Raw genomic sequence first — 24,186 nt, 5'->3', positions numbered from 1 at the left:
GAACAACTTATCATGCTTTAATGCAGTGATCTGCATTTTATTTTCCTAATTGATTCAGTGCCCTTTTGTCAGGGCCCACAGATCACCCTGCTGCCCACTACTGTTTGAAGGTATGAAAGCAGCTAGCAGCCAACTATGCCTGCAGACCCACACCTACGTAAACACACATGCATTTTCCAACTGTCTGCAGTCATTCTGGAGACAATTTTATTTCTCATGGACCAATATATTGTTCTTACGGACTAATAGATTTCTTATGGACTAATAATGTCTGATATTGCTTCAGAGTACTCATTTTTATAACATCATGTAGAATAGAATTTGCCATTTACAGGCAAGAAGTAAAAACGCAGAAAATGCAAATTTCTGAATTTTTAAAAAGCAAGTTATGGCTTGCCTGATGTCTCAAAAGAAGCTTTGTCAGATATCCCTAATTACTATAATAGTTTCCAAAGGCGGAATGCAAAAACAGCTGGGAAACCTCCTTTTCCATAGTCTTCCTGTGGTGCCTAGGACATTCTAAAGCTCCACAGAATACAATGAGACTTCAGCAGGGCTCAGGATTTTAAGCACATTTCCAGGTTTGGAGCTGTGTGTAAACCTTCTCTGCGCACAGAATCCAATTCAAATCCAATTCAATCTAATTCAAAGGAATTCAAAGTGCCCTCACTTCGATTCTCCGTAGGATCTGACTCAACTGCAGGGTCACAGCACAGAAAGAGCTGCAGCTTTAGTAAGGGAGTTGAAAAATAACAAGAAAGGGGTTCAGAGAGTTAAACTGCAAGGGTTCGATCACAGTACAACTGGCACTGCTTGCTGTTTTAATTAACTCTTCATGGATGATCCCAAATTTGGAGGAGGCTGAGTGGAAGAATAACTGGATAGAGTTATGAGATGATGATGATCATCAAGATAAAGAGTTTCTTCTCAAACCAACAAGTGCAAAATATCTTACGCAGTAAATAAACAAATAAAATGCCTGAATACACCACTTTAGGAATAATTGCCTGGGCCACAAAAGCAATCTGTCTTTCAGCAGATCAAAAGTTGATGGTGTCGGTGTTGCAAGCGACATGGAACGTGGCAGTGAGGCCAAACGAGGCAGTGTCACTCTGGAAGGTTGTGAGAGGGACACCACACACGGGAGATGGTTACCCCAACCTCCTGGGCGAGGAGGTCTCCACTGGGGCTCGTTCCGAGTTTAACACCTCGAGGACGAGGGGACACGACCAAAAGAGTCCAAGGAGCAGAGAAACATGAGAAGTGGCCTCGCTCACGTTTGGGAGGGCCACGAACGGACGCACGGGGACGTCTTCTCGGGCGTTATCAAGAGAAGAACCCGCCACTGCGCTTGTCCACCCTGCACAGCGCAAGATAATAATCAGCTTAGTTTCCACGGGAGAGATTTAGGTCAGCTATTAAGGAAAAATTCCAACTATAAGCAATAGCTAAGCACTGAAAGGCGTAACCTTGGCGGGAGAGAGGGCACGCTGCCATTTTGTGGTCCTGAAGAGGTGGTTGAGGAAGCGTTTCCCCTAAGGGGACAAGGCCAAGCATGGCAGGTCCCACTGGCTCTTCAGGGGAGCCCTCGAGATGCCTCCAAACCTACTTCACCTTTGTGGTGCTTCTCCAAAGGCATAACTGACCTCAGCCTTGCTAAGGGACCAAGTAAAACAAGACTTGGGGTAAAATTAGACATTACTGACTGTTCCTAAGGAATCCCCATCGCGTGTACGCGTGCTGGGCAGCACTTACTCATGTGAGAGAGGTGAGAATTTGTCCTGTGAGAAACGCGTAGACACTGGGTCACCTGCGGAGCATTCCGGGGAGCAGGAGAAGCTCGACAGCAGACCTGGAGGGGCACAACCAGACAGATCCCACCGCGGCCATGGCGCTCAAACGCCCCAAGCCCCCGACGCCGCCCCGGGGACGACCAGGCTCGGCCTCCGCGGCGGCAGCACACGCCAAAAGCTGCCCGCCCGCGCCGCTTTGCTTGCCCTCACCTGTCCTCGCCCCGCGCCGCTGCCGTGCCGCGCCCGCCCGCACCGCAATCGCGCCGCTCCTGTTCCCGTGCCGGGCCCGCCCGCCGCCGCCTCACCGGCTCGGCTCGGCTCGGCTCGGCTCGGCCCGGCCCGGCCCGGTCCGGCCCGGCCCGGCGGGCGCTGCCCGCACCTCTCGCTGTCCCCGCTCCGGGTCCCGCCCCTCCGCGTCTCGGTGCTCCCGAGCGCCGCTCCAGCCGCCCGCGCGCCAACGCCGTGACGTCGCTGCCGGCGCCTACCGGGGCGGCCGCTGGGGACTACAACTCCCAGCGTGCAACGGGAGCGGCGCCGCGCGTTGGGGTGCGTGCGCATGCGCCTGCCGCTCTGCCCCCCTCCCGCCGCCTCCGGCTGCCTCCGGCTGCCAACGGTCGCGCCGGGAAGGAGGAGGCGTCTCAGGCAGGAGCGGAGCTTCGCTGTGCGGGGCCAGTGCGCCTTGTGTCTGCGGATGTGGCACAGTTTGGGCCACGAGTTTAAAAGTTAGTTACGTGCTTTGTGTGAGTTTAAGAAGCTGACCGAGACCCACAGCTTAGGTTTTGTTTCCTGCCTTGGGGGGAGCTCACGTTCAAACCCAGAGAAGAAAGTGTGTAAATGTGAGGTGAGATGGCTCCAAGGCAATTTCTTTGGTCTCGAAATACTGCATTGGACAGAGCTTTCGTTTTACAAACTCCCTAGACTTAATAACATGGTGCTTCAAGGTGTGTGCTGGGAGACTTGGTTGCTGCTTGGTATTTCAGAGCAAACTGATCACTGTGAAGTCGTTGAAATCAGCACTTTCTGGTAGTCTGTTGGAACACCGCAAAAGTCTATCAAAGAGCTAGGAAAGTGCTTCAAGGCTTGGAAAAATTGCTTGATGTGGGTGCAAGGTCAAATACATAAGCAGCCCAAACTGTCCATTTCACCAGAAAGAACTAGGTGGTGACTTGCCTACATTGACTAAATGCCTTTATGAAGAAAAAAAAAATGGTGGAAGAGTTTTTAACTTAGTGAACAAAGCCATAAGCAGAGCCAGTGGATGGTTTCAAGTAAAATACAGCTGTGTTTTTGATTAACCACTGCAACAAATTACCAATAGAAAGAGCAGATCTTCCACCTACCTCTTCTAGTGAAAATGTGGTAATTTTTAGGGACACACTTTTTATCTAAATGCAGATTTAGTCATGGGCAAATTTCTGAACTCAGTGCATGGATTTTACGTGAAATTTAACTGCCTGTGATGCACAAAAGGTGGACATATCTATATATCCATGATGGAGTACTGCTTACAAGGTAAAATTTTACATATTGTCTCAATCCAGAAATGTTTGAAATAATTAGACTATTTGCCTGACATGTCAATCAAAAGCCATTCAAAGTGTTCAAGGAGTCTGCAATGAATAAGAACTCTGTTATGATTATATATAGATTATATATTATATGCATTATTCCAGCTGCCCTCTTCTTTAAATGAGCTTCTTGCTTCTTGCTAGCTTCAGCTCCTTGACTCTGTGAATTGCAGTAAATCAGAAAGCCATGTTTGAAAACAATAATCTGTTTGGAAGGTGAGAAAGAAAAGACAATGCTGCAAATGCCAGCTCTTCTCCATTGACAGATACACAGGGCCTCAGTATCATCTGCCTCGCTCAGAGGTGAGCCCTGCCTGAGAGCTGATAATGCTGATCATTTTATCTGCTGTTATATTTTTGCTCTAGAAAGCACGCAGGACGTGGACTTGAGCAGCGTGTACCTGTTTGTTACGCTAAGCAAGGTGAGACCGGGAGGGTTGCGCCTGTGCTGTTCTGCTTTGCCTTTCAGGTGGGTTTAGCCACTAGAGGGCTTCATTGGACCATAGTAGTTTGCTGAGGAGGCGGTTAATTCCCGGGTATTGCCTTATTCCTGTAACCTCGCGAAGAATCTCCTTTAAAAAGCAGTAACGGTTTCACAGTTGCCTTTTGTCCCAAGTAGCACTGTCTTAGAAATTTAAATTGTCAATTCAGACTCAGATCCAGAAATAAACATTTCCAAATGGCCTATTAAGAAATGATAGTGCCTCAAAAAGAACATGAAAATTTCTGTAGCCCCTTGGCCAGCAACCACTACCCATGGCCAGTGACACAGCTGTGATGTGCATAGCCCTAATGCAAATAAACATCTATTTTCTTTCTCCGCTGCTCCAAATTTTCAAGCTATTCCCTGGTGCCTCTGCTCCTTCAGGGATTTAAGTGATGTGAAAACTCACAGGGAGCCATGTAAAGTAGAAAGTAGGGCAGTGCATACATGGAAAAAGCGGTGTTGAAAAGCTCACTTTATTGAAATGATTTCCAGTGGTCATTCTCATTCAAGGCATGCATTTTGTCTTTTAAAAACAAAGTGTTTGCACTGAGTCACTCTTATAGTTGAGATTTAAATACTGAACAGTTACACAAACCTGCAGTCTGTGCAATGAGAACAGATTTATGGTCTCATAATTTAATTTGCCTGTATCATTTGGGCTCTACTTTCTAATTAGTCTGAAACACAACATTAATATAAATACAGGGCAGCCTGAGGAAGAAGGGGTTTGAGTACCCTTTAGAGGGGAAAAGGGCGGAGAGATGGCTGTGAGGGGGATGTGCTTATAGATAATTAACAACACTAACAACACTAACAACAGCCCTATATATTCTTGCAAATTATTAAGTATTTGTGATTTGAAGGAAATCACTGTAGCCTGTAAAGTGAATTATTTGTTTACATTCATCCAGTTTGGTCCTTTTTGGGGAGCAGCGTTACACTGTTGCTTAGATGTGCTTCTTTTTTGCCCATTCGCTCTCTTGTCTGTTAAGATACCCTGGTACCTGCTGACAAGCTGGATGGATCCTTGCTGAAGGACAGAGGTTGTCAGGCACTAATGGTTTTAACTGGCAAGTCTGTGCAACATTGCAAATGTCAGCCCCTGTGCAGGAAGCCTTTCTGTGCCAGTATGGGGCCTTGGCACCACAGGCCTCCAGACATTTGATCCCACCTGGCTATTGACACACATGTCAAATCAGACTTGAAGAAAGGCAGACATAAAGTTCAGGGACAGCTTTGGCTGCCTGAATTTCTGGGAGCAGTTGGGAACCTCGCAGGAGAGGTACCCAGAGGTTGTTAGCAGGGAGGTACTGGCAATGCTCTGCTTGTCCGTTAGATGATGGTGCTGCAGGGAAGTTCTGAGTCTCAGCAAAGGGAATTTGCGCCTACCATGACATTGTGAAACTGTCTCATCCTCAGAGAATGCAAAGCCATAATACTGAGTAATGAGCAGGTACCTGAGTTAATGCCTGTTGTGTGGGACAAGAAACTCATACCTGCATATGAGGAATTACATAACCCCAGGGATTTACCTCACCTGACTTCACAGGCTTACAGCTAGGTCGGATAAATCCATGTCTGAAGGACTGAGCTGTTTCGTAATTGCAGAACTAATACTGCATTTATTCATTTTAAGAACAGGCTAGGCACCGTCTAAAAGGAGTTGTAGGGTTAGAGAAAAGGACTGTCTGTCTCATGTATGCTAGTAATGGAAACAGTAGCAGGGAACATTCATGGGCACTAGACCATCTGTGCTGTTTAACTGCTAAAATGGCCATTTCCAATGCACAGTTCAAATATTTGGGAAGATCAAAAAATGATGGACATGCCCCATGCCAAGGCAGCCTCGATATAAGAGGACACAGAGTCATGGAATAAGTGAGGTTTGAGGGAGCTCCAGAGGTTTCCTGCAGGGGCAATGGCAGAGTTAGATCAGATTGCTCAGGGCACTGTCCAGTTGAGTTTTAAAAATCTCAAAAGGTGGCAATGCCACAGGCTCTGTGGGTGTCTCTTCCTGTGGTTAATCACTTTTGTTCCGCAAATATCCACGGCAACTTTCCCTTAGTGTGAGGTTTGCCCACAGCCTCCTGTCCTTTCACTGTGCGCCTCCTAGAAGAGTCTGGCTTTTGTCTCTATAACCCACCCTTTCCAGCTCTGTTTAATATGATTCTATAATTGAGTTAAATGCATTCTAGTTAAAAACATACTGGAAGGGGGAAACAGTCCAGTGCTTGCAGTTTTGAGACTGTTAAAAAACCTGAGAGTAAAACTTGCTAAAAATATGTTAATTCTCCAAGCTGTGAAAAGATAAATAAGAAATCAGAAGCAGGGAAAAGGAAATAAGGCTTTATGATACTATTTATGCATTTTTAATAAAGTATATTGAAGGAAATTTTTATAAAAGATTTTTAATGTGAGTGTAGATACTATTCTAAAGTTTTATTCAAGAGTACATACAGCTTCAGTAACAACAGAGGGAAAAAAAAGAACTAGTTGGAGATCGTGTTTGGTCAAGTCTATACACGTCCTTCAGTGCTCTGGGACTTTTTAGCTTTTATGAAGTATATCAAGGTAGAATTTTGTTATACAAAGTCAGCATTGTAGACTGGCCAATAGAATTTCAGTTGATTTGGGTTTTGTTGCATTTAGTTTTCACATTACTACTTTCACAATCAAAATGTAGGAGATTCTGCCCCAAAAATCCATCCCTGCCAAAACTATCTGGTATATAGCACTTGTGTGAGCAATTTGGTCAAGAACTGGGGCAAAACAAGAAACATTGAAGGCTAAAGCTGACCGCTGCGTTTTTAGCAGCAAAGTTACAGAAAATGGAAGGTAAGATTTAATTTGAAGCAGATTTGCTTTTAAGTAAAGCTCTACTAAATCCTAAAAACATACTGGGAATGTGCCAGATGAAGACGCAGAGTAATTAAAATGGAAATTTAGGCGTTCTGGCTTGCTCCCCACAGACGAAATGTTCTGGAGGGGCTGGTACCCTCTTTGCTGTTCTGAGCAGCCCTCATGCAGCATCCCAAGCAATGACATCTAATTGAAGCTCCTTGTTTCCATAGCCTCCCTCTGTTGTAATTGGGAAAGAGAAGCTGCCCTGCAGGTGGCTCTGGCAGGAACCTACTCTAGATGTGCTGAGCTTCCTTATGGCTAGCGAGGAGCCTAAAAGAGGGGTTTAGCAGCTTCATGACAGCTGGGTCGTCTGCACAACTTCCCTTCTTGTAAACTCTTCCGTGTTGACCGCTGTCTACAAAATAGTCCTTCTGGAGGCAGGTGTCTGCTTCCCAAGCTCTGCTTTTCTCCTTGTCACAGCTTGCTGTCTCCTCAACTCATTTAGTGCTAACTCTTTTTTTTTTTTATCTTTCCACGTGCTTTTATCATTGTTTGTGCAAAAATCTTCTGTACAGCTTGTGCTTAATAGAACTGTCTTCTTATATCTCTCCACTTCACTGATTCTCCATCTGTTCTCCATCCAAATCAAAGCTGATAATTTACCCTCTGCTTTGTATAAATCTCTTCAACACTTCTTCCAGTGCTTTTATTACTTTCAATTTTAACTTTCCGTCTCTGTGTTAGATACTATGTAAAATACTTATGCACTGCATAGAACCCCTAAATCATTACCTGAAAACAAGTATTTTTTCTTTCAAGATATGCCCATTTTTAACACATATTGTCACAAGGAGTGTATATGCACATGATAGTGTGTTCAAAAAGGGAGAAGTCTTCTTAACAATAAAACTGTAGTTGTTTTTTTTTCTAGGCCTTCTTACACCATTGTATGTGTCCAGCAAGATGATCTGGGGTCCTCAGTAATTACTAGAATAATTGCTGTGAGTTAAATCAGATGAATTCCTTCCTAGAATTAATAACCTTTGCATTGTACAGCAGAGGCAAGCCATTTTGCCAAAATATAACAAACCCAAAAGTCCTCTGGGTATCATGGAACTCAGTACTTTATTTTACAGCCCCTTATTTCCTGAAACTAGTCATTTTGTCACCTGATAATTTATTTTCTTCTCTTTATCTCCAGAAAATCAAACCAAACTTTGATAGCCATTCAGGCATAAAAATTTCTTTCACTTCTGAACTTCTCAAAATTCAGAGTATTTTCTAGAAAATTAATACAGGACCATTTTAAATGATAGTGTGACAGTCTGCCAATAAAATGTATAGCGATAATTATAATTTTTGAGTAGGCATCTTTGATGTACATACTAGTGGCTATCTGCTAGCCAAGATGTTCACTTTTACAGAATTACCCTTTCAGTTTTTGCAATGGCACAAAGATACCAAGATGACAAAAGATGGAATATATGAAATATTCCACTAGCGACAAGGAAGTCTTTAAGAATAATCTCTACCATGACCTGCACCGCACAGAGAAGTGTCCTGGCCTGTTCCTGAGCTCATAGGTTTGAGCCTGTTTCTCTTCAAGTTCATAAGTCCTGCATTCAGCAGGACTGTTCTTTATTAAATACTTTTGTGTGTATTATGTGGACCAAACTGTTGGGCTCCCGCTGTTTCCCTCTGCGGACAGTATTTGTGTAATATTTGTCAGAAAAAAATCTCAGTTCTCCTGTTAGTTCTGCCTAAGAATTCCTTTAATGTATGTCCTCCCATCATTTCTAGCTATTTATAATTAGCTTTTATTTTACTTGACCTAATGCATAAATATTTTAAATATCAGATACTGCCGTAAGACACAAGGATGTTGTTCAAACATATGGGTTAGATTAGACAAATCTTCTGCTTCAAAATGGCTTAGGTCATGTTATATGTCTGGTGACGTCCTCCCTTACCTTCTACTCGGTCTGTGAACCTCTATATTACCCCTTCAGTTTTAATTATTTGGACAGATTTCAGTGAAGGAATGCAACACTTAACCCACGGTTTTAAAGCAGTAATAATATAAATACATTTTGAACAGAATTTTAATATAAAGTAGCAGGTAATTCAGTTAACTGAGTGGTTAAAAGTAAGATGTGTTAATATGGAAAAGCTCACGTGTTGGGCTTCGATTGGTTAGTTGGATTTTTTTTTCAGACTGGAAGCCTCCTCTTGTCCCCTTAAAATGATCTTTGCAAAAAGACAAGTATACAATATAACCAGTACCTGAGGTTGTAGGCAATACAGAATCATGATTTCTTTGTCTCTGGCAAAATGTTTGCAGGATAAGGACATTACTTACCTATATCAGGAATTGAAACTTTTCCTCCAGAGGTTTCTGGATGGATCCCAGGGCTGATGTTAGCGAAGAACATCCAAAACCCATGAAGTGCTTTTGATCATAGATACATCATCTCTGTCATGGTTTGGTAAAAGAGAAGTGTTTTCAGTATAGATTTTAATATATCTGAGCTCTATAAACAGTTTTGCCATTGTCCTCAGGGAAGAAAACAACTCTGCAGCAGTATTCACAGGAACCAAAATGCAAACCATGAAAAATAATAATTTTAATAGTAGATTAAATAAGTCCCATCACTTTATCTTTACATGGCTGTACAGGATGAAGCAAACCTGCCTTACCATGTTTTCTTTTCAGGCCTATCCATCAGTCTGGACTGTCAGGCCTCAAACATGTGGCTGCTCATTACACTTGCCCCAACTCTTTGCACTTACAGAAGAAAAGTCTGGAGTTCATTCAGTTCTTTTCTTATGTGCCTGCTTTCGTCACCACAGTAACGATGGTTTTATCTCCATGAATGTGTCTGTCTGCTTCTCACATGGGTTTGTACTACCCCTTGTCTCTGAAGATGAGTTTTATCTAAGAGCAAATGTCTGTATTTAAACTAATTTTGCAGCTAGTGGAAAGGAATAGGCACTTAGGGGATGGTTCACTGTGATCAGTTTTAGAAATGTGTTAGAAGTGCTGTTTTTCTGACTGGTCTTACTAGTTCAGTTAGTTAGATGACCTGTAGTTCAGTGTAGACACTTGCATTTAGCTAAAAGAAATGTGTATTGAATGTCTTTGATCTGTAGTTTACTTGCAAGTTATTCTATTTCTTTTCTGCATGCACATATAAATCTACATGGTAGGTAAGATGCTGACCTGAGACAATGCTGCAGCCTTCTTAATAGCCGATCATTTTCACGTATAAACTATGCATTTCTGAAAGCACTGTATGTTTCCATGGGATCCACTGGAATAGCAGAGAAAGCCCGAAAGGGGTTTTTCTTTTTTTTCCCTCCTAGTTTTTTCTTAATAAATGCACTTCAGTCCCATTTTCTTTGACCTTTGTGTAGCCCCTACACCTGCACTTGCTAGATGTGCTGTCACTGCATAATTTTTAGCATAATCTTGTGCCTTCAAGAACATCCTGCCCGCAGTTAAAGCACAGCCTAGTCTCAGCGCTCCCACCCCCTGATAACCATTAATAGCAACAGATAAACATCAGTCTGGGTCAGATCCTTCCAAAGAAACTGTGCGGGCTCAGCCGAGCCTAGAATCTAGCTACTGTGTAACTGTGCCACGGATTTGACAGTTAAAATACATGGAAAGTACTGAAATCAGCTGCCTGGTCATTCAGCTGCTGACACTGCAGAAGGTCTCTTTGTTGTGAAGGTTGCTGGCATCCCTCGTTCCGAAATTATGTCACTCGACTGGGTGGCCGCATGGAGCTGCTCTTTTGGTAGGAGTGACCTCCGCAGACTTGTGCACTGTCACTTCCATCCCGTATGAGGATCTCCTGTGTCGCTTTGAAAATTAAGGGCACAAAGCCGTCGCTGTCTGCCGTGAGCACAATCCACGAGGAGCCTGTGCCAAGTAAGCATAAAAACAGGAAAAAAAAAAAAAAAAGAGGAATGAGTGCCCTGCACTGGTTATATAAAATGTACAAGCTCGTTTTAAGAAGTCATCCAGCCCAGGTGCAGAGCTGGCTTTCTTGTTGTGCACTAAAGCCTTATTACCTTAATGGCATTAAGGGCAGGCAATCCACGCTAAACACACCTTGGTGTAAATGCAAAGGGAAACGAAAGGAAAGGGCTTGAAAGGACTTGAGGTGTTTAGGCCATTGCTTAAGTTATGTTGAGTATCAAGGTGTAGTTCTGGAGTTAGTAAAATGGCTGTGCCAAGTTCGTTCTTGGGAGAAACAGGGTTATCATCCCCTTCACTGGCAATCCAGGATTGTTCAGGAGCTTTTCAAGCTCACCTGACAAATGGAAAAAAAAAAAGTTGTACTTCCAAGTTGATTTACAGAAGAAGAGAGATTGGGATATTTTTCTTCTTTTTTATAGATAAGCCACTAAAAGTTTTGAAAAAGAACATGGAAGAAGCAAATGGAGAAGGCCCCTCAAACCCCTCCTTAATTTTTGCCAGTCATAACAAAATATTTTCCTGGACAAAGTAAATCTCCCCTCCTTATACAACTAACAAAGCACTTTTACAAGCTGCTGCATGCTGCCATGTCACCCATTACATCATAAGAAGCTTGACATTCTAAACCATGGATCTTTAATCTCCTACCCTTAATACTTTCTTTCTAAATCTGGACAGATTTCAGATTCTGCAGACAGAAAGCCTGGAAGTGGAAATTCTGCTGCCCAAATCAGTGGAATTACTTTTTTGGTCGCATCAGTAAAACATGTTCTTCTGCCACACTTTTGGTACTTTTATTGCCATCTATTTAAATGGGAGAAATTTTATGCATAGTTGGTGATACCAGCTTTGAAGTTTATCGTATAGAATATTGCAATGGTGGAAAACCCTTGAGCAGACTGTAATGCCCTTCTCAGTGCACAATCATTACAGATGACTGCAGAAAACAGAGACTTCCCACTGTGTAGGAATATTAGGGCTTTATATGACAGGCTATATTTAGTACAGGTAATGGTATTACAGTCCTGGACTTAAAGCACACATGTGATCAGGCCAAGTTCATTGCTCATATAACTGACGGTTTTAATAGCCTTGCCTTAGCTATGAATTTGGCGTATAGTTGTAGACTATTTTTTTCAATATATTCAAGCTGAAGTGTATATTCAAAGGAAAAAAAAATGCTAACCATTGCAATGTAAGCACATTGTTCATTACCTCCCCTTTAATTATATAGCATTAGGGGATGGGAGAGATATTTTTAACCATTGAATTTAATATTCACGCCTTGTGGCAAAGGAAAGATTTAGGAATATAAACCTCTACTGAGCAGAACTGAATGAAGAGCTACATAATTCCCTCTGCCCGGAATCTGATGATTTTGCACAGTTGTAGCAGGACTCCTGAGTCAGTTGTTTCTTTTGCTGTCAACAAAGAGACTCTGTTCTGAACAGGCTGGCAGCACATTCATCAGAAAGGGCACAAGTTAGGGTGATTCCTAGACAATGTGTTTTTAATATCTCTGAAGTCCAGTGCACAAAACCGAAGGGCAATGTTCTGCTAACTAAATAGCCCCTTCATAGGGCTGAAAATAGTCTTTCTCAGGCTCCTTCATCATACTGAATTCTAACCCCCTTTTTCATTGTAGGCATTTATATTTCCTAAATCAAGAACTGGAAGACAGTGGTCTCAGCAAGAGCAAGGCATAAATAGAGTAAGAATGGCAGAAGAAAGAATATGTATAAGAAAATACATATTTTCCCTCTCCCTTTCCCACTGTCCCTGTTGCCAGCATCTGTAATGTCCCAAGCCTGACTTCTTTTTCCACCAAAAATCTTGTTGTATAGCAATTTGCTATGTAACCATCTTTACTTGGTAAATTATAGCTTAGGTTATCACAGTCTTTTCATTTTGATTTCACCAAAAGTTGAATTCATTCCTCATAAGACAGAGGGTACCGATTAAGCCAATGTGTCCCTCTCTGCCTGTCAGGGCTAAGACAAGGGGAAGGCAGTGAGGGATTTGTGGACCTTTTGGGCTGGAAAATATGCAAGAAGATCATAATTAGAATGAAGGAATGCATACCATAAAATCGTAATATCCTTAGACTGTGATGAGAAGAACTATCCGAAGCACGATAGAGAAATATGATTGAGAAGCAACAGTCTCTGTGTTTGCTGAGGGGTGAGTACATGTGGGCAGACAGGGACAAGGCAGTTCAGAGACCAGTCTGGGGCTAGAATTTCCCTGGCTGCTTTCATTTTTGCAAGTACAGCAGTGGTGGGTGGCAGATATGTGAGACTGGCAAATTAGAACATTGCGCGTCGTTGTTTATCTTAATCTAATCCGAAATGCTATGATGTGACACATGGATACCATATTCTGAGGATGAGTTTTTCTCCAGCCTACTCCTTGTTGTCACGTGTGGGACGTGCTTGTAAAGATGGGTAAGGCAAAATGCCAAAAGGTCTCATAAGAAACGATTTCTATTTCCAGATACCACAGGGTACTCAGTAGAGACAGCTAACAGATTACTCTGGTAATAGGGAGTTCTGCAATTTCTTAACATTTAAGTGATTTCAAAAGACACTTGGCCATATTTCGGACAAAGAAAACCAAGTAGTTATCAAGAAAAGTTAGATTTCTCCATTTGCTACACCAAAGAGTAATTACTCCACTGCAAATTACTCCAATGTCATTCTAAAAATCTTGCATGAAAGCCATACCAGAAATAAAAAGACCATACCGTGTTTCATTTCGATAATGGGCAGATCAAAAAGCTTCTGGACTAAACTCAGGTGGATCTTGCCATCACAGAGGAGAACAGCTTTTGTTTCTTCAGCAACTGCTCCATTTGAAAAACATTTCTGCAAAAGCATATATGTAAAAGAAAAGATCTTGTTAAAGACTTGCATGTTTACTTCAGTTCCTTTAACCCTCCTTCGGCTTTTATGCCTTTCAGGTCTTTACTCACTTTGGGTTTTTTTTCTTTCTTTTTTTACTAGAATTTATAAACAGCACCGTGACTCAGTGCAACTCCAGGCACAGTATCCTAGTCCCACATGAAGAGGAATGGGGCTTTTTATTCCCGTTTGGAGCTCAGCACTGCATGAGCCCCATGAGACTGGGGTAAGCCCCACGCGACTGGGGGACTGTACAGCAAGGCTCTAAAGCTGCTCTAACAAGGTAGCTGGGGAATCCTATGGATTTCTTTGAGGGAGAGGGAGTTGCACAGACTTACTGCCCTGGAGGTCGCCCTGACATTAACAACCTCCCCCATACAACCTTTTGAATATAAAGCTGACAGACTCATCCTTCATGACATATAGCTGGCCTTGAGAATTAGCACCTCAAAGATCCATCACCCTGATGACCGCAAAGTGCAAAGACCACAAAATAATTTTTATTAGGAATCGAGTTCATGTGGTTGTGGAATGGCTACAGATGTGCATCTGCAGTTTGTTATCCACTGGCCTTTGAAGGTGAGTTTTGACATTAGGACTTTCCCAGTGACTCAGTGCCACCTTTAAATATATGTGAAATGAGCATTTTCTTCTAAATCATGTTGCTGTATTTTTGTCCTGGAAAGCTCATGTTGTTCTTTCCCTTCCATACTTTCCGCCTGTTTAGTTCCTATGTTTTTTTTTGCTTTTGACATCACTTCTTTTTGTAGTATCTCCAGATAAAACATATTTGCTAATTTAATTAACAGACTATGTATCCAATTCCATAGACAATGCAATTTTGTACATTCAGAATGGACCCAGTTAACATTTTAGACCGAGTGGAATAGAAGTCATCCCAGCTCCCATTTTGGTCCTTCCTTTTCTCTGTTTACTGGGTACCCCTGGATATCTCTTTCTAACATATACGTTGTTATTGAGTCGATTCACACTGCATCTTCTATTTCTGTGCTCAATAAACTATTCTACAAGTTCATTAACCTTTGGCTAACTACATGTCTCTTAATCTCTTTTAATACTCCTCTTTATTTCTAATAATGCTACCTTTATGGCTCTTGTCAGCCCCTCAGTGAACATGCAGCACCCTTTCTAAACCAAATAATCACTTTTATTTTTTCCATACATTGAATGTAAGCTCATTGAATGTAACCACATGGGATTCTCTGAGTCAGAATGTCTACCAACTGTTGTGAAAGTAATTTTCTGTATTCTAAACTCGCTATGCAGATAAAAGTCCATAGCTGATAATTATTCAATTACGTATTATGATAGTTTTAAGATATAAGGCCATAAAAAGAGCTCACAATTAAAAACTTCACCCAACTTCAGAGGTTTTCTCATTATTTCCTTGTTCAAAACAGCCAGAAAATTGTCACTGTGTAATAAAGAGAAATATCTAAGGAATGCATCAGAGAAATATCATATTCTTAATCATAAATCTATAGTAACTTTTATAAGTTGTAGCTTACCAGAGTTTTGGGTTTCTTTTAGGTCTTTTCAAATTATATAGTGCTACTCTGCTGAACATAAGTACACTTAAAACTCAATGGGCTGAATTTTCAGCAATGGGCATGTGCTTTGCATTTACATTCCAAAGATGCAATTTGCCTGTACAAATATCAGTGCATATATTTTTTGTTGCTGCTTATTAATAAATCTCACAACTGCTTCATTTTTCTTGAATGCAGGTTGAAATAACAGGGTTTACTCAAAAAATCCACCTCTGTTAATGAGTTATAAACCATGGTCGACTGTAACCGAGACAGGCACATTGATTGCCTTGACTGGAAAGGTTCGTTGTTTTTTTTCGTATAGATTTGCTTCAGTCCCCCAAAATCTGGGGAAAAAAAAGCAATCAAACTGTGCCTCTATTGATTTCAAATCAGTCAAATGGGAATATATTTTAAGAATGCATGTTCTAGTATGTTTTCTACTTAGCCATGCAATTTATTATCATAACTGCCATTAGAAGGAAAACAATTTTTGTGTTATTATACAAAATTATGTGGTATCTCTTTTTTATCCTAACATATGATTTTACAGGTTTTCAAGTACAAACCCCAGAGCTCCAATCTCAGAATTGTTCATCTTTCAGCATATCTGAGCATTCATATCAAATCATTCTCCCAGTTTATAATGATAAAATTGATCATCTTTGCCTTTTATTTTTGTATGCTGGCAAATTCTGTCAAGTCAAGAATATTTCTCTGTTTTAATCTTATGTTTTGCCTGGTTTTGTTGAATGATTAGATGATGTTAACATGCCTTCTCTTTGAAGAATATATTTGCATCGTATCATAATATTAACTGATTTAAACCCTTACCTTCTTCAGAGATAGGTAATTGTTATTATTCCCTTTTTACAAATGATAAAACCCCGACACAGGAGAATTACGATATTTACTCAAGCTCATGTAGATAATTTGTGGCAGAGTTTGAAATGCAACCAAAATCTCACCTTCCCATTTTCATATCTTGACCCAAAGACCATTTTTTTTCCAGTAAAGTCTAACTTTAGCTTTTCCTAAAATATGTATCACTGCTTTTACTATTTGTCTCAAATGGCATCCAGAGGGCTTGCAATTCTGTTTAAAAGCCGTTAATATTAGTTGTTTTACTCTAAAACAAAGTTTATCAGTGGACTAAGAGCGTGTAGAAGAAACAAATGCATTTTGACGTTCTTGAATGGATGTTTTCAGAGCAAGTTTCCTTAGCCAACTTCCTGCAATGTGTCAGGTCCAGTTCTCCCTCAGCAAAAAACCAACAGCAACAAGCCATCAATTCAAGAGCTGTTTTCCTTCAGCAGTGTCAGCCTGCCCCTTGGTCAGGGTTTATAGCCTGCAAAGGGTCTGCTGGGCTGTCTCCAGCCAATCTCAGTGTTGCCAAACTGTCTTTCAAACCTCGTGTTTTGGAAAACAGAAATATGTGGGAAGAAAATAATTTACTAAAGCAGAAGAGGTTCCTGGAGTAGCTGCCACACGCCATATGTGCGTGCAATAAATCAACGTGTGTTTTCTCTCTGCTTTGAACCCCACCGAGCAGTCAGCCAGTTCTGCCTCTTGACCCGTTCTCCCTGCTAATCTTGCATTTCCTCATGCACTGCCCACACTTGCCTGGATGCTAAGATCGTCTTCATCAACTTAAATTTCATGATTGATGAAACAGAGAGGTAAAACAGAATATGTTACAACTCAAAAATATTCTTTCTAACCCTGGGTTAGGGATTCACTGCAGTCTGAATATATCTTCTTTGCACATGGATGACTACAATTGCAAAACATGTTCCAGAGGAGGCCTCACTGCTGTACACACCTCACTGTGTACTTCGTACTGTACACACCTCACTGACATATCCAAAGACTGCCCTTCTTGTAATAACTATCACATTTCTGATTCATAGGCTTGTAGTCACTTAGCACATGCAGGTCTTTGTCTTCCTCAGTTATTTTCAGCTAATCAATATCCAGTATATAACAGAAATTCGTGCTAATAATCCTGAAATATATGACTATGCACTTCATATTAGTTCATTTTTAAATCCATTTTTATTATTCTAGATGTTAAGATCATCAAATTACATGTGTGATATCCTCCATTGAAAATACTACTGACTTGGTGTCATAAGCAGATTTTATCTCATCAAATCTTTAATGAAATTTTTGCGTTACCCTGAAGGTCTTTCATGGGAAAATCCACTAATAAATTTCCTCCATCTCCTTTTATTTTAGCATAACCATTTACTATCCTTCCTTTAGCTAACAACCATCTTTATATTTCTTCTATTAATCCCTATTCTCAGCAGTTAAATAAATAATCTCCCCTGTGGCACCATTTCAAGTGATGTGCTGAATTATAGTTATTTGAAATATTCTTCACATCTTTTGTGTGAATAATCTATTCTTTGATGAAGGAAAGATGCTGCTTAGTCTGTCACATCTGTGGAATGTAAGACAAATAGGTCTGTATTGCCTACATCTTTATTTTCATTTTTTTAGTTCTTGATTTCAGCTGTTGGAGTTGTGCTGCAGTGGTAGTTTCAGCTTTGATACCTCTTCATCAGTCTACTTTTGCCTCACAACCATATTCATTAATGCGAGGAGAGAAAACTGGGAAATTATGCAGACATAGGGATGTGGCCTAGAAGACAGTGAGAAAAGAGGTATCTACCCCTGGCCATCCCTCTGGAGTTGTACAACTAAAGTTTCAGACGCCCTGTAATGGGAGATTTTCTTTCCTCCACGGTTGTGCTTCCGTTATCTCTATGACTGGGATGTATTTTTAACTCCCATCTTTGCATCCTTTGCAAGGTATGAAATCCTGGATTCATCTTTAACATTTCATGTTCCATTACTCTTGTGCTGGTCTAACAACCAAGTCATCTGGTCCAGGAGAAGATCCCACAGTCCCCTGCAAGCTCTGCTTATCCGATCAATTTTAGAACATGGTCAGAATTTATCCAGAGAGGATCCCGCAACCTTTGCTCAAAGTGCCAAGCACGAATCAGTCACATCTTGTCTCGACTACATCTTTCTTTTATGGTCATCCTAAATCTCTTCCTTCTAAACTTCAGGATGCCTGACTAGTTTCTCACTCCAGGGAGCAGTGGCATCACCTTCCTCTTCTGTCATTTTCATGACTTCTGTTCCCTTGCTCAAACCAAGTCAAAATTGACTTGACATTTGGATTTCAAGAAGGTTCATGGACTTATTACAGCTGATCATTACAGCCTGGTTTATCCTCATCTCCTTGCCCATTTTAGGCTGCCATTTAGGCTTTAGTGCACCCCCAGCCTCCTTTATTCTATGTACTTTTATTCCAAAAATATATGTTTTGATCCTTTCTATTCTTCTCCCACCTCTCTGTAAAAGATTGTTTATTGTATAGCTGACCTTGGCAATAAACTTCCCTATGATAAATTGTATGAAGATGCGATAAAAATACAGACTGTATACAGTTATTGGTGAGTGTTAAGAAAAAGAAATCATGGCTAATTGCTGAAAATGTATTTATTTCCTGTTGAATTATACAATGTATGCTGTCAGGGACACAGACTGCTGACATCACCCTGCTTGTGAGCAGGACAAGGAGGGATTTGAAGATGCTCTTCGAATTAAGATGAATCTCGTTCTTCCTAAAGAGGTCTGCCTAAATGCCATTAATTTCCAGTCTCGATTGGCTTTATTTCCACTGCAATTAGCTTTTGAATGGGACTTGTTTGAATATTCTGCAGCTGTTTCTTTTCTGGGGGAAAACAATGATAAAAATATCTTTTTTTTTTTTCAAAATAAAACAGAAACAAACCTGTGACAGATTTTCACCTCCTTCTTTTCTCTCGTTAAATAATACCTGCTTATTGTGTCTGTCTGTCTGCCCTCCCACACTACCCTGAATCGCCAGCCTGTATGTGAGGAAAGAGCAATAATATTTGCTTTTCAGGGTTGAATGATCAAGTCACCTCTGGTGTCTGAATGCTATTACACAAGTGATAGTGCAGTGACATTTTCAGAGCGTGAGTGATCGTGTTTTTCTTTTATGACTACGGGATGCAAAGAATATAAATTCTGATAGGACTGCATGGACGTGACTTGGTGGGTTAGAACTAACATAATAAAGGTTTTGAAGATTATTTAGTAAATAGGTGTTATGAATTCTTAAGTAATTTACATTCTGCTTTATATTATGGCTTTCTAAACACAACTGGAAATTTTATGTATGTAAATAATATTTCTGCACAGCAGAGTTCATAATCGACCATTAATTATTGCTGCATCTTTAGCTCTAATGGCTTAAACTTTCCTTTTATGCTTTTAATGTGTGGATATGGTTATGCAGCATTGCTCGTTTTTATTTTTTATAGTAGAGGAGATTTCTCAGTCAAGACTGAGCCTCTGTTGTGCTGGGGGCTATACAAATATTAAGAAGACACACACTTGGCACGAAAAGCTGCCAGATCTAAAGGCCAGATTATTGACTGGACTGCAGTGTTCCTGAAGTTTGGAAACATGCTTTTTTTCATCCTGGCCGAAATTTAAATCAGAAGGCAATAAACCTATTTCCTGCCTTTTTGCACTGTGGACACAGGCTGCCTGGAACACAGAGCCCAGCTGGTTCCCGAGCTCACACAGCGCTAATCACCTCCTGAAGCAGGACCAAGGTTCAGATGCCTGAATCGAGACTAATCAAAGCAAATATTTTCTGAGCAAATTATTAGCTGCCCAAGAAATAAATATTTCCCTGTCTGTCTGGAGGCCTTTTGGTCATCAGTCTATTTTTCATTATTTTTTGGCATCCAGCTGTGATGCTGTTAGATTTCAGAGGCAGGGCTGGCCTATGCAAGGCATTAGATGGGAGACTTTCACAAGAGAGCTACATGTGCTTGAAAGACATAAAATGTCACCATTAAAATGTGGTACTAGAGTTGCTCTCTGCTTGCTCTGTGTGAAACCAACCTGCTTGTATAAATAAGAGACTTCCTTATTTATTCCTCCCAAATGCAGTTGGTCTGGCAACATTTTATAAGCACTAAATTTTGTTTGTTTCCAAAGAGAAAAAAAAAAGCAGGAAAATTAATTCTTACTGCTTGTGCAAGCAAACATGTGCAGAGTGACTTTCAGATCTGCGATTAATGTTAGGTATCACGCTCAGAACTACTCTTTGGAAAGGTTAATCCAATAGAATTCCACAGACAGGGCTCCTTGATAAATAAATGAGTTGATTTATGTTAAGAAATCAGAATTACTTTGGACTAGCTGTAGAACACAAGAATTTATTTTTTGGCAAATAAAATCCTAAGTTATTTAAAATGGACACATATGTTTGTGGGTTTTTTTTCCAGCAGAATTTGTATAATATATTCAAGTTAAATTATTGGCTACTGCAGATCAAAAGCTTTGCTTATATCCAGAGTGCCTAACATACTAAAATCTGCTAAAATGCCAAGTAAACAATTGCTAAAAAGTGATGAGTACATTTGAATTCAGTCACGATTCTCTTAATGAATGTTTTGAGAGGGGTGCTTAAATGTGCATATGTGGATCCCTTTAAAATAAAAGAAAGTCACTGTTGTATGTGAGTCAAATGGGATTGAGACATACATACATCAGCATCATAGAATCATAGAATCGTAGAATGCTTAAGGTTGGAAGGGACCTCTAGAGGTCATCTAGTCCAACCCCATCATCACTGTAATAAAGTGCATCGATTTGACAAAATGGTACTTAAAGAGCAGTAGATAAGAATACATTTATTATTGGCACCTATGTCCTCAAAGGGACCTCAGCTTCATCAGCAGCACCACCATGACCAAAAATATTATCGTTAAAATATTTAGGATTACTGCTCGTAGCAGAATAAGAGTAATAAATAGTTGCCCGGCCTGTATTATTTAGTCAGTTGAAATTCTTACTGCTGTCAATGGTACTTTTGCCAAAATAAGGATGATGATTTGACATTTACCTATTTAATGAAATAATTACATTTTGGCTTTTTTTTTCAGAAAATTTGAAATAGTAATACTTGTTTTTTCAAAATGATAACATCCAGTTGTGTGAAGAGTGGCAATAGAAATGAGCCAACTTCATATCACCCCCATTTGAGATTTCTGGAGGTCGAGATTCAGTACTTTGATTCAGTCTTCATGAGCTCCTCCGCCTTTAGGATCTCCAAACTTAGGATTGGAGCTTGGATTGGAAGTTATCAGGTTGCTGATGAGGATGGCTGCTCTACCACCCAACTCTTCTTTACTACATACACACAGCATTGGCAAGTACCCAAGACAGCTGGGCACAATCAAAGAAAGAAGAACAGACCCAGATCTCCCATGTGAAGAATCCCATAAATTACCCACATAGTCCTTAGATATTGTTGCAATAATAAATTCTAATACTTTTTAAAATTAAACTGATGTAAATTCTGATTACATTTCTAATTGGTTAATAAGAATTAAGCTGCATCCTCATGATTTAAAAATAAATAAGTTTTTTTAATAAGTTTTTTTTTTAATTTCAGTGCCTGATAATAACATTTCTGAGTTGATGAAAAGTTACCTGGTGAGTGATGTGAACAACAGGCGGTTCCTCTGAGCATGGATAGGCTGGAGACATCTTCCTCCCGTTTTTAGTGAAATCTGTTAGTTCAGAAAGACTCAGCTGTAATTCACTGAAGCTCCCACAAAGTCTCTCTAGATTCTTAGATATGTGACTCATTCCTCTTTCACTTGGCAAATTGTTATTTTTAGAAGAACTCGGTGCTTCTTGGATCACGCTGAACTGCACTTTAGGAGAAGTTGGTCTGTTGGAAAGCCGGGTAGGTGTCCTGAAGCCAAGAAGAGCCACGGAGCGATTCATAGGTTCAGCATCCAAGGGTTCCAAGGCGAGCGAGGGGTCACCTGGGAGCCTTTTTTCATCCTGGTCACTCACGCTTGATGAGGAGCTCTGCTCATAACTAGGGCTCTTTACTTCTATGAGTCTTCTCCTGCCACTGGGAGACTGAATAACTGTGCTTCGTGGCATGAGCAGCTCCCTGCTTTGAGCTGGGTCTTCTGTGGCTAGATTTTCAAAGAACTTTCTTTTTCCAGGGATATTCACAGAGGATTCGTAGTTATAAAACATATTCTGGTTAGTTGCGGGCAATGCTGAAGAATCTTCTTCAAACATCAGTTCTTTGATCACTAAGCGCATTACGTACCGGTCTGAACTCGAGGATGGAATGAGACAAGGCTCGGGGAATTTTTGTTTTCCAATCAGAACCAGGAGGAGTTTATCAGTCAAAAAGCATAAGCCCTTTGGCCTTTCATTTTTGTCCAGCTGGATTTGTTGAATATGAGGCATGCAAGAAGAGGTTACTGAGTACACCAGAACAATATTGGAAGTGTTAGAGGCTACAGCAACAATCTGAGCTCGAAGATCAAAAGCCATTATATCAGGAACCACAATGCCTGGGATAGTGACTTTCCTGGTGGTGGTGACCTTCCTCTCAAAAGTCACCAAGATCAGGTAGGAGGAATCCTGACCATTTGTCGCTGTGTAGTCCTTGCGTTTCAGAGTAATCAGAGGCCCGGGGTCAGACTTCCGATGGTTTGCAAGCATATTGGTCAAATCCACAGGACCCGACGAAGAAGATGCTACCGAATCCACGGTGAGTGATCTGTCTGAATCCGTAGACTTCCTTCGCAGGTCCATGGAGAATTCCTCGTCACCAAGCACCAGAGCAGACTGTGAGAGTAAAGAACCGGTTTCAGCACCCGATGGCACGTCAAAGGCAATGCCTGCATTCAAACCACAGAGCTTATCTAAAGGCAGCTCAGTAGCTACAGCAATTTGGAAATCCAGCGTGGCTTCTATAGCACAGATATAACCTCCCACATCAAATACTGGGCAGAAGGAGCAGGCATTTAGAGCTTTCTGTGCATCATCCCATATATAGGAATGGAGGGCACTGCCTATAGCAACTACTAAACGGTTGCCATCCTTAGTCCAGCAGGCACAGTGGATAAGCCCACTGCTCTTGATATCTGCTTTAACCCTGGTGTTGTCAGAACGAACAGTGTGCAGGACTGAAGCATCTCTTTTCGTGAGCACCGCCAGCACCTCCTTCTTTGGATGCCACACGCAGCCCTGGGAAAGCAGTGGGAATGGCTCCCCGACCTCGCAGGTCTGGGAAATCAGGGGTTTGCTCTTCTCCGCAGTGCTGTAGCCCAGCTGCCAAATGCTAACGTGCTTCTTGTGCTGGACAGCCAGCAACGCTGGGATCTCTGGAGAGCAGGACGGGCCCCAGTAAAGCCCATGCACATGTTCAAATTGCCCGACGACACTCGAGTCTCCAAACTTTAGTTCTCCGTGGTGGTAGTAGAGAGCAGTCAGCACCACTTGCTTCCCATCCGTCCAGGCAATTCCGTGCACGGGGTGGATGGCCTGATACAAAGCGTTAAGGCCAGTTCTCAGCAGTTTCGCCTTTCCCAGCTCCATCTTTTTAAGCTTTCTGTCTATTGGTGATTATTCCAAAGGAGAGAAGCCATGCAATTCACTTGCAGATCATGCTGAGGAAAAAATGTTTTTGGGTTCCTTCCCTTCCTTCCCAGAATCAAACTGTTTTTTTCTGCTGTTACTCCAAGAGCCTGAACTGTGAGCTCCCTCTTAGTCAACCTGCAGCTGCTCTTTTAGGTCTAAATCCATTTGAAAGCTGCTTTTGCAGTGTCTTCCCTGGGAGGAGTTACCATCCTCATGTGATAGCTAACAAGGTTTAACTAATTACTGTGCATTTTCGTAGAAGGCTATTTTTAACTCTTTGCTGCTGGGAGTATATTTAAAAATAACACGCTAATACCTTGACCTTCGGTGAATGAAGGTCTTCTTTGGTGAACGTAGCAGAGAGATCATTTGCTGTCAAGCCTGGGTATTAAGCTACAGCCTGAAATAATGACCTGACACTTCTCTCAGCCCAGCCTTTGAAGGGTAAAAGAAGATTTAAACATATCCGAGAACTGTACAAGGCAGATTGCAATCTTTGATGGACAGCACCTTTCAAAGATACAAGAACCTAAGTGAATACTGAA

General features: G+C 41.2%; 1 protein-coding gene across 1 annotated transcript; it reads right to left on the bottom strand.

The window, feature by feature from the left end:
• Window positions 1-10,447: 10,447 nt before the first annotated feature.
• On the bottom strand, window positions 10,448-23,599 carry LOC104574591 (WD repeat and coiled-coil-containing protein). The gene is made up of 3 exons (XM_010221848.2): window positions 21,680-23,599; window positions 13,418-13,538; window positions 10,448-10,614 (listed from the first exon to the last, which is right to left on the bottom strand). Exons 1-3 carry the CDS (start codon window positions 23,597-23,599, stop codon window positions 10,448-10,450), a joined length of 2,208 nt encoding a protein of 735 aa, XP_010220150.2.
• Between the last annotated feature and the right edge of the window lie 587 nt (window positions 23,600-24,186).

This window comes from Tinamus guttatus, unplaced genomic scaffold (assembly GCF_059628265.1).
Source record: "Tinamus guttatus ecotype Peru unplaced genomic scaffold, ASM5962826v1 Tinamus_guttatus_pri_ptg000080l, whole genome shotgun sequence".
NCBI classification, from domain to species: Eukaryota; Metazoa; Chordata; class Aves; order Tinamiformes; family Tinamidae; genus Tinamus; species Tinamus guttatus.
Note: the sequence above shows the minus strand (reverse complement) of the source record. Positions and strands in the feature narration are given on the sequence as shown.